We start from the raw sequence: 11,319 nt of genomic DNA on the forward strand, positions 1-11,319 counted from the left end.
TGAAATCTTATTGAGTTATCCTTTCACCAACTAACCAGAAGTTCTTTTTTTCAAAAAATTAGGTCGTCACTGGTATAAATATGCCACTATTATACCAATTACCCATTCATGTGATCAGAATGCGTGTATAGCTTAGAGGTTTTGCAAAGATAAATCTGATTGGGTTAGTACTTTATGACTCAGTGGTTAGCTGCATGACTTGCTATCAGGTTGTGTCTGCAGCAACAGTTCAATCAATAAAAGTTAATTGGAAAACTACTGTTCTCAAACAAGCAAGCTACTTTTTTCATCTTGCTTATACCACTGATCAAATGAGGAGCAACTCTCCGACCACTTCCACTACCCCTTTGAAGAGCTGTTCAGAATCCCTGCAGTGAAAACAGCTCATTTTCTCCTGCACATACAGGTTGACAGAGGAATCAGAAAGCATCTGCTTTTAGAAGGAGCCAGAACTTGAACCTGCAGCACTGATATTCGCTAATTTGTCGGTGACCTTTAAACTGTCATCACAGTTGCTGTTTGGAGAGAGTGAGATACATCTTCCATAATACACACAATGAATTTATCTTATTTTATTAATTGGGCAGAAGGGGTGAAAATCCTTTAGACAAAGTACTTCCAATGTTATTGTTCTCTTAAATTTTTAATAAAGTTTGAGATAACGTATCAGCTTTGTTTTGGGGGAACATGCCTTCAAACAAAATTACTGGACGCAATAGGACAAAAACATCTAGACTGTGATGTGGGCACAAGGTAGTTCAAACAATCAGTGTGGAGGGAGTTGGCTGCTTGCACCTCCAAAGCAGAGAAACTACATGCAATGGCAACCTTAAAAAAAAACAGAAAATACTGGAAGCATTCTGGTCAGGGAACATCCATGGAGAGAGAAAAAGTTAATATTTCAGATTGATGGCTTTTCATCAGAACAATTCTAATGAAAAGTTTTGATTTGAAACATTAATTCTGTTTGTCTCCACAGATTATGCCAGATCTATAGAATATTTTCAGAATTTCTGCCTTTATTTCACATTTCTAGCATCCTCAGTATTTTACTTGTGTGGCTGCAAGAAATTGTTTATTTTAGACGCCAAGTAACAAACAAGTGTAAAAGCCAGAATAAGAGAAGAAGACTTAAAAAATGTGATTATTGGCTCCACAACACATGAATTATGCTCAGTACTAGTTCAGAAGTCAAATGGGTGACAGATTCAGAAAACAACTAGCTGTAAATTTTGGTTTACAAGCAGTGTTTAAAAAATGAGATTAATAGCCGGAATCAATCTGCCTCTAATTTTCATCACTGCTTTCTTTTTGATAACTACTGATGACACCACAGAAACATGCTGCAATTTCTCCATTAATTGTCATTATTGAGCTCAAAATTAATTGCAGTCAATATATGACACCAGGATTTACACCATTAGTTTATCCAGATTTGCTTTTAGAATTTTTCAGAAATCACTACAGTCCATCTTGCTAAGCTGCAAAATGCAAGTCCAGTTCTTAAGAGAAATGTGGTGAAAACAACCTGGTTAAATGACATCATTGCATTCATTATGAAATTATGTTTAAACTGTATTTTTTTTATTGTTTGATTTTAACAGTACCGATGTTATTACCAGACAAATCAGATCCATGTCTGCAATCTGGCTTGACAGATTATTTTGAATTATTTTGGTTCCGAAACAAAATGCAATGCTTCAGATTTAGTATCAACAATAAAACAGGAGTTTATTGTGCAAAAGAAATGAAAATAAAACCAAACTATTTTGTAAAGACCATATCTTTCTCTTTATTTCTGATAGTGCTAAAATGGGTAAAGGACTTGAAAAGCAAGTTATTGGAACACACTAAGTGGTATTTACTCAGCTGCTTTGATCAAATAGTGGGGAAGGTCAGTTGCAGATGGGCTGGCACCAGCGCGTTTACACAATGCGACTTTCAGCCAGCATTACGTAGCCGACTGGTTTGCCGGTTGTTGATGACAAAATGCATCAGTCTGTCAACAAGTATGGCTCCAGGCTAGACAGACAACTTGTGGACGTGAATGACACTGCCAGAAGCCTTTGGACTTCCAAAAAGGGAGGCGGTGTGTCCCTCCCTGCAGTAGAAAATATCTAAAGTCTGAAATCTGATCTGTGTTCTCTAGGTCTACAAACTGGGGACTGTGTGTACTTTGACAGATTCTCTAGCTTTTGAGAGGACTCTGGGAATAGCAGGGCTTGATTTCACTGGAGTAGCGTGCTGGAAATGTGACAATTTACAAATAACACGTTTAAAGATTTTGAAAGACATGGTAAACTACAATCCCATTAATCCCAAAGGCACCCTTTTACAGTACTTAAATCACCAGAGAGAATAGTCAGTGTTTGGCTTAACAGATGTTTCAATTCCCAGTCACGACAATCCGATAGCCTTTGCCTTGAGCCTTTGTAAAACTGAGTATGGATTTTGTCAGTTTCAAATAATCACTTCAGGGTTTTAACCAAGCACTTCCAATCTGGAACTTGAAACTAACTCCTTATACAGAGGTAATTTATTCCTGATAGCTTTAAACTGTTTCCCTTTCTCAGATGGGACTGTTTTACACAGCCTGCTTCATTCAAGACTTCTGCAACCCCAACAGAAATTCAAAGCTTCTTCCAAGCTGAGTCCTCCACACCCTCCCCACAAAAAATCTGACCTTCTAAACTGAAAGCTTTAATGCACAACCATTTACTTTGAGTTTTTACCAGTGAACAAAGTAAACATTTTCCCAGGAGCCTGAAACAACTCTGATGGTTTTAAAAGAAATCACCATGACTACAGAAATAACTATAAATTAATCATTAAACTCCTTCTGACAGGCCAAAATTCACATACCACTAGCTCAAATCCAAACTCTAAAATAAATGATATGAAGTTATAAGTAAATCACAGACCTTATATAAAATACAAGGTCTTTTAGCATTGTCATGAAAAATACATGATTCACAAACTGTACTGCTTTTTGCTCATTACTACCACTAGGTTAGGTTTCAGTAGTGAATGCGCACAATGCAATGAATGTCAAAAGTGGTCATATATATTAAAATGCTTTCAAATTGAATAATTTTGTCCACCAGCACATTTCAACCATTGCAAAGTATAAATAAAATAACTTCTCAAGTATTATCTTATAATTGAAGGTTTGTCAACCAACAAAACTAAAATCTTTAATTTGAGAGTTTACATTGAGACTTCACACAACAACCGAACAAGACTGCAAGTACTGCTGCTGAGCATTGCACTTGCATTTTTATGAAAATAATGGAATAAGTAAATGGTCAAAACTGTAGCAAATAGGTTTCAATATAGGTAAGTATGAAGGTATCCATGCTGAATGAACAACATAACAGAAAAGGGCAATTTCAAAAACAGTGTAAATTCAAAGAGATTGATCCGAAAGTCCAAGTACGTGCTTCAGTAAAATGTCATGCACAGGTCCAAGAAAGTAATTGAAAAGGTTAATCGAATATTGAGAATCATATCTTATGCTAACAATATTAGGCTTTTTTTTTGGCGGGGGGTGCGGGGTGTTGCACACGCATGCACACAGGATGACTTTAACAGAATACTGCACTAGACTCCAAGCATTAAGTTACAAGGAGAGACAGCACTAACCAAGGGTGTAGGGTGTGAAATTTAGATGATTAAGGGTTTATAAAATCATGAAGGGCATGGATAGGATTAATAGGCAAGGTCTTTTCCCCAAGCTGGGAGGGTCCAAAACTAGTGGGCATAAATTTAAGATGAAAGAGATTTAAAAAGGGACCCAAGGGGCAACTTTTTCATGCAGAGGGTGGTGCATGTATGGAATGAGCAGAAAGGGGAAGCGGTGGAGGCTGGCACAATTACAACATTTAAAAGGCATCTGGATGGGTATATGAATTGGAAGGGTGTAGAGGGATATGGGCCAGGATTAATTTAGGTTATCTGGTCAGCAAGGATGAGTTAGACTGAAGGGTCTGTTTCTGTGCTGTACATCTATACAACTATTTACAAATTGGAACAAACAGACTGGATAGAAATAAACCATTCCTGCTGGTTAGGGTGTCTCAGACTGTGCCATAGCCAACAAATAAAGCCAAGCTTTTCAGAAATAAATATAGGGAATACTTCTACCTAAAAAAGGTGCGAGAAATTTGGAACTCACTTCTGCAAAATGCAATTGATCCCCAATCAACTGGTCAATTTAAAATGAGATTGAAAAACTGTTAACTTTATTAAGAGTTATGGGGCAAAAGCAGGTATATGGAGTTAGGTCATAGTTCAACCATGGTTTTATTGAATGACAGAACAGACTCAAAGGGCTAAATAGAGTACCGCTGTTCCAAGGATCCTATATGTCTGAACTCAATAGGAAGATACTGATTTATAGTTTTATATGCCTTTTAGAAACCACACAGCAAAATTCAGGCCTCACAAAATGCATGACTGTGAAAAATATTGTGCAAGATGGACATTACTGTATTCTGGTGGTGCAAAATTACCAGTGCCTTGCCAACAAAATCCAAATTGAAGTCACTGCTGATGAACCTGTTGAAAACTATTTCAGCCACCATTCTAACTATTTTTCTCGTGATCAAGTTGGTTGAGGGGGGGGTCAGGAAAGTGCACGCGGCTGCTGCCTATAGTTCAGACTGTATGGGTTTTCTTTCTTCAAAGCCCAATATTTTTGCACAGTAACAAAATAAAACTAAATGTAGAGCTTTAGTGAAGCTACCTTACCATTAGGAATCAGAATTCCACCTAGCATAGTGCCAAACACTATTCCAGCTGTAATGAGCTTAAAACGCAAGGGTGGCATATACCCTCCTGCAGCAAAGGTACCATCCTTCTGCTGAAATCGAAAGGGAAGGGAAAGTTGGTAAATTGTTCAATATCCTTCAAGAGAAAACATTCCATAATCAAGAAAACACGACAATACAACCAAGTGAACACAAAATCATGAGAATTCAATTGTGAAGTCAAATCACATCACTATTTAAATTGCAAATAACCTCCGCTTTCCTCACTAAAATACATTTGATAAGAAAATTATACTCTATCACTTGTGTATCAACTACTGGACACTCTATTGTCTTTCTCACGGTCACCTATAAGCTTAGCATCCAGGAACCATGAATATTAATCCTACTGAACAGCTCTTGCTCATTAAGCCTGTGGTTGATATTGGCTCAACATCGACAAAGGATTTCACTTCCCAAACAGGACTGAGGCCATAGATAACATGGCATATTTTTATCATTTTCTCAACTCATGGGTATTTATAAAGTAGGAGATATCAGTATACTTCCAGAAGACAGTAGCTCAGAAATTTCAATGACCAGGCAGTCATTTCTGCAATCTAGGCTGGAGTTGTGCATTAGGGTCACATGAAAATCTCAACACAGCTGAATCCAAAAATAAAATTGCCCTAGAAATTGAAAATTCCAACAGATAATTGCCCTATTTCCCAAGCCTTTGAGAAAGCTCCTTAATGTCAGAATTCAGAGGGCTCCAAACTCAGTTAAGTTTAATAGTTACCCAGGAAAGATTAGAGGATTAAAAATCAATTGTAATACTAGTTAACCGTTAAACTGATTCCCAAATGCAACACTAACCCTTCTCCTAAATTCATCAACCTACACTGCACCCAGAACGGCAATGCAAAACCCTGCTCCCTGATGCGACATTCCCCACTGCTGAAAACCCTACTTGAATCCATAACTCCCTCCCGTCACAGCCCCCAAACAGAGAGTCATCCCTTGGCCCTAACTGAAAAGCCATCTGCCAAACCAAACATCAACACACCACCTTGATCCAACATTCCTCCTTCTTCCACTCCCACATCCTCTCTCTTAGCTGCACCCAATCTACATTAAGCACTGATCCACTCAACTGACACCCCACACACTTCAAACAAATGAGTATTATTTCCTTACCTATCACCCCCTGCTTCCACAACTAATAAAATAGATTGGGGTCTTTGCATAATTTAAGTCCCAAAATAGCGCAGCAAGTGCCATAAAAAGTGGCAGGTCTTGCCAGCATTGTTACTCCTGCACTGAATGGATTTCTCCCCAATTTTCACCAATTACACACTTGGATCACCAGACTGAATTCTGGCCAGAAACAATTGTCAACAACCCACTAAGGACTACAGCGAATCATGAAGGCAGCCCACTGCCTCCATCTCCAGGTCAATTAGGGATATGCAATAAATGCTATACTTGCCAGTGACATCCACATCGTATGAACAAATAAAGAAAACCCACTTGCTAGCCACAAATAATTAATCACAGTTGGGGATCGGTTTCTTTGTGCTCATAAGCAAATTCACATTAAATGCTGTGGCCCAAACCATCAACACTATGGAGTAAACATGAACAAACTGCAATACGGAAGTGAGTTTCAAGCTTAAAATAGTTTAAAAACACATTTAAATCAACTTATTCTAACTCCCACAACAATGTATATTTGTTAGATACAGATAGCTAATTTTTCAGAGGTTCTGTATTAACAATACATACTTACTTGCAACTGTTCAAAGAGAAAAGTGTTCAGAGCTTGTCGGCAAGGAAGAATCATCATTGGGAACCCCACAGCAACAGACATCATAAATCCTACACGAATCATCTCTGTGACCAAGTTGGAGGGGAAGTTCATCATAACATTCCCAGCAATATTATCAGTGTAACCAATATAACCAAAAGAACCAACCTGTTAGATGATAATAATATTATAATTATAATAATAGTAGTAGTAACAATAATGATAATTATGTGTACTTTAGACTATAAGACACGGGAGCAGAATTAGGCCATTCAGCCCATGAGTCTGCTCCACCATTTGATCATGCCTGATATGTTTCTCAATCCAACCTCCTGCCTTCTCTCTGTAACCTTTGATCCCCTTACTAATTAAGAGCCTATCTTAAATACATTCAATGATTTCACCTCCACAGCCCTCTGTGGCAATGAGTTCCACAGATTCACCACCCTTTAGCTAAAGAAATTCCTCTTCATCTTAATTCTAAAGGGTCATCCCTTCACCCGGAGGCTGTGCTCTCAGGTCCTAGTCTCTTCTCTAGAGGAAGCGCATCTTCTCCATGTCTGCTCTATCCAGGCCTCTCAGTATTCTGTAAGCTTCAATGAGCTCTCCCTTCATCCTTCTAAACTCCGAATGGAGACCCAGATTCCTCAACCACTTCTCATACGACAAGACCTTCATTCCCAGGATCATTCTTCCAAATGCCCTCTGGATCCCGTCCAATGCCAGCACATCCATCCTGAGATACAGGGCCCAAAACTGCTCACAATATTCCAAACACAGTCTGACCAGAGCTTTATAAAGCCTCAGCAATGCATTCCTATTCTTGCATTCTAGCCCACAGTGCTCCCTTAAATTTAATTGCCAAATACTCGAGTTAATATTCATTATTATACACATCTACAAAAGTTTTGTTGAATCAAAAGCTCCAGGTTCAGGTCCCACCCTTGGACTGATTGCCACGAAATTAACATTCATAAGATGGACAAAAGGATTCATTGTTGGGCTATAAATGCTTCATAAATACATACGGAATGTGGTCAGAGCAGGGAATTAGCTAATCAATTATGCTATGATTCCTAAGCTAACGAATAGAAATAGCTAGCATTAGGAAAGGCATCCAGCTGTAAAACCAACTGCCAAATCCAAAATGATTGTTGATTCCAAGGTATTCAACCAGCATTGTGGTAACCCCACGTAACATGGGAAAAGGTAAAGAAAGGGAAGTTCATCTTCATGTTTGCAATCTAAGCAATGTAGCCAGTGTAAAATATTGAAGTCTTAAATAACTTCTCAAATTTGCATTTCGAAACTGCACTTTCTCAAATTAGATTAACTTAAACTTAACTTGTGTATTATTCCTAATGCTGTGACTGAAGTTTGTTTTCACAAAGTTGTCCCTTAAGCTGCCAACAATTGAAATTACTAAATGGAAATTAGTTTATTTGATCTAAAGAGCTCGCATCTAAAAGTGACTAAAGAGTTATCTTTACAAGCCTTTGGTCAGTGGCGTTTAACCAGTACGATCTATGGAGTATAAAAGCCAAATAACTACACATGTTAGAAGTCAGAAACAAAAACAGAAATTGCTGGGAAAACTCAGCAAGTCTGGCAGCTTCTGTGCAAAGAAATCAGAGCTAACACTTTGGGTTTGGTATGTATTCAGAACAGTTATGAAGAAGGGTCACGGGACACAAAACATGAACTCTGATCTCTCTCCATAGATGCTACCAGATCTACGGAACGCAATGTTTTGGCAATAGAATTGAAACGTCACATTTAAAACAAACTCTTCGAAATGTTGAGTTCAATTTTAGTTATTCAAAGGGTTTTCTATTTTAAACAAAGTCTAATGTTACTGCTGCTCACATGAATTAATAAGCTGAAATGTTGCAATACATATCTTCTAAATTCATCCCCAATACAAGCTGCTTCTATTAATTTTCAAAAACTATTGCAGTTATCTAGTTACATGCAATATGAACACCAGAGACTTACTGTTATGTAAAACATATTAACCACATTCAGGGCTGACGAGAAGATAGTGCTCATCCGTTTAACAGAAGGTTCATCCAAGCTGTCATATGTAGGCAGCACTTGACTGTGAGAAAATTTTAAAAATAAATCTGAGCAATGTATTTTTTAACTCAAAACAAAGACAACTGAAATACCCTTAATGCACAAAAATTATTCACAATCAGAAGTGCAAAATACTGCAAGTGCTGGAGATCTGAAATAGAAACAGAAATGCTAGAGAAACTCCAAGTCAGAAATATCTGCAGAAAAAGAGAAACAGTTCAGATTTTGCATTGAATATATGATTTCCTCAGAGTCAGACGTGCTAAGTTTCTCTTGGACCTTGTTTTTAATTTTATTTACAATTAATTCACTGATACTTAAGTAAATTTTGGTGTATGACTTTTAAAATTCTTAGTGTAAGTAGCTAGAAATTGTTAAATTATGATAATAAGTAGATTTTCTCACAGTACAATGAATCATTTGAAAAAATAATGCACAACTAAAAATGACTTTCATGTCTAAGCCTTAGTAAGCCTCACAGTTAGGCCATGAATCTATGGGTTATCCTGAGGTTTAACAATATATTGGTGCTACAACATCACAAACTCTGCTGGATTTCAATCACTACACCATAAATAAAGGTATGCATAAAGAAAACAGCAAGAAAATATTCCCTGAAATAAAGGGACTGAGCCATGAACAAAAACACAGAAGACAATCAATGACAGCTTGGAAAGAAAATCAAATAGAATAAAAACACATTGTAAATAGATGATTTGAAAGTCGAACAAGTTGGAACAAAAGGCACAAAATTAAGTTAGTGAAATTAAAAATTCAAACAAATACCACAAAGCACTTCTGTACCTAATGTTCAATAACTGTTTGGAATAATCTGCCTGGCAATGCAATTGAGACAAAAAGCCTTCAAGGAATTTGACATGCAGTTGGATGCTAAATTGCTCAAGTTAAACTTATTGAAAAGATAAGCTTTGCTAATCTGACTAATCTTAATTGTGATTGCTCTCAATCACGATACTGAAAATACAGTAAAATCATTTCAGGAATTCAAAGCTTTGTGACCCAGTAAATGGGCTTAACAGAAGTACAACAAGTTTGTACCTGTGGATTTAGCTAGAGTAGACAAAATAAAACAAACACAGTGCTCCCTCTCCGCTGAAATTAAACCAAAAATTGATAGGTAACTTGAGAAAGAGAGCTAGAATTCATCTGCTACTGGCCCAGATTTTGTGGTGGTAATGACAGCAAAATTGTCAGTGTTCATTTTCATTATTCAGCCAAAATTGATATTAACTTTGGCAGTCCACACATGCACAGAATAATGTGGAAATTCAGAAGCTGCAATCAGAGATTGTATGTTTCTCCAGAGGATGCACTGTTGAGGTTCCACAAAATAACCTGACCATTCATTGTGCTAATTGCACGATTAGCTGATCACAAAATAGCTTTGCATTGGACTATATTACCACGAGAGCAGTTAACAGTAAAATCACTGCATACAAAGTAATTTTGAAATGAAAGGTATCTGATAGTACAAATTCTCTCAATGATACAATGCAAAATGAGTTTAATATAGTTGAATCTGAATACTCAAGGATTTCAGATGCTACCCGGTTGAGCCACTGAGTCAGAAACAGACATTCCAAATGTTATGGAAAGATGGCTAGCAAGAGAGGTTAGTGGGAAAAGTAGAAATGAACTTAAAAGATGCGATCTGTTTGTGGAATTGTTTTGAATATAATGCTCAGTCAACCAGGTTTTAAAAATATAAAAATTATCTAATTGTTGATTACAACTTTAAAAAAGATTCTCATGAACATAAGCAGTAAGACACTGAAAAGTACTTAAGTCAGTGGCAGCCTCCTATTCTCAGAGGATTCAGGAATATTTTGAAGTGCAATTTAACAGTTTAGACAGCACAAGAGAATACATAACAAAATTCTACCTTAATATTTTTAGTAACAGTTTGTTAAATTTTATTTTTTCAGCACATTTGCAATAAAATGTATTTTAATGCTAATCAATTTGCAAATGTAGCACTGACACGGAATTGCACTAAAATACACTGTTGTGAGTATAAAAGGACATCAATACGATGAATTTTAGTGCAGCCAGAGTTAAGGAATTTGCTTCTACTACACTCTAACTGAAACAGAATAACATGAATATAAGTGGGACAGCTTTTGGTTATTTAATATAACTCGTTGGAGTTAAACTAAGTACAACTAATGCAGTTTAATTACAAATTGATGGGTAACATTGAGGCTTAACAGTAGGAAAGGGATGATACTGCTTTAAAACAAGCAATCCCTTGCGAAAGTGATATCAAAATAGAATTGTCTCAAACTAAATTCAGTCTTCATATAGCTGTTACACCAATAACTGAAGCTGGAATACAAATAACCGTGGGATTTTCTCTTACCGTATGATGTTAGTTCAGCACAGTCTAAAAGATACTGGTGTCTTGCGTGGAGGACAGGTGCACATCTATAGACAAATCACCTCCCAAAGACTGAAAAGCGCTAATCCTAAGAGAAAAGATGCAACTATGCGATCTGACTTCTATGCCTTACCCCAACCCAAGTCACACGCTTCCAGCGAACATCCTACATGACCTACATTGGAGATAACACGGTGTAGAGCTGGATGAACACAGCAGGCCAAGCAGCATCAGAGGAGCAGGAAGGCTGACGTTTCGGGCCTAGACCCTTCTTCAGAAAATGAAGGAGG

General features: G+C 37.2%; 1 protein-coding gene across 1 annotated transcript in view; it reads right to left on the reverse strand.

Annotated features, from left to right (window-relative positions):
• Nucleotides 1-4,749: 4,749 nt before the first annotated feature.
• LOC125481524 (putative sodium-coupled neutral amino acid transporter 10) overlaps nucleotides 4,750-11,319 on the reverse strand; it is a gene marked incomplete at both ends in the record, with an annotated part of 7,742 nt that continues 1,172 nt past the window's right edge. The window contains 3 exons of the mRNA XM_048593205.1: nucleotides 4,750-4,861; nucleotides 6,538-6,723; nucleotides 8,551-8,653. Coding sequence (XP_048449162.1) covers nucleotides 4,750-4,861; nucleotides 6,538-6,723; nucleotides 8,551-8,653 — 401 coding nt within the window. The remainder of the gene's footprint in view (nucleotides 4,862-6,537; nucleotides 6,724-8,550; nucleotides 8,654-11,319) is intronic.

This window comes from Rhincodon typus, unplaced genomic scaffold, assembly GCF_021869965.1.
Source record: "Rhincodon typus isolate 14 unplaced genomic scaffold, sRhiTyp1.1 hic_rhity00002488, whole genome shotgun sequence".
In the NCBI taxonomy this organism is placed as follows: Eukaryota; Metazoa; Chordata; class Chondrichthyes; order Orectolobiformes; family Rhincodontidae; genus Rhincodon; species Rhincodon typus.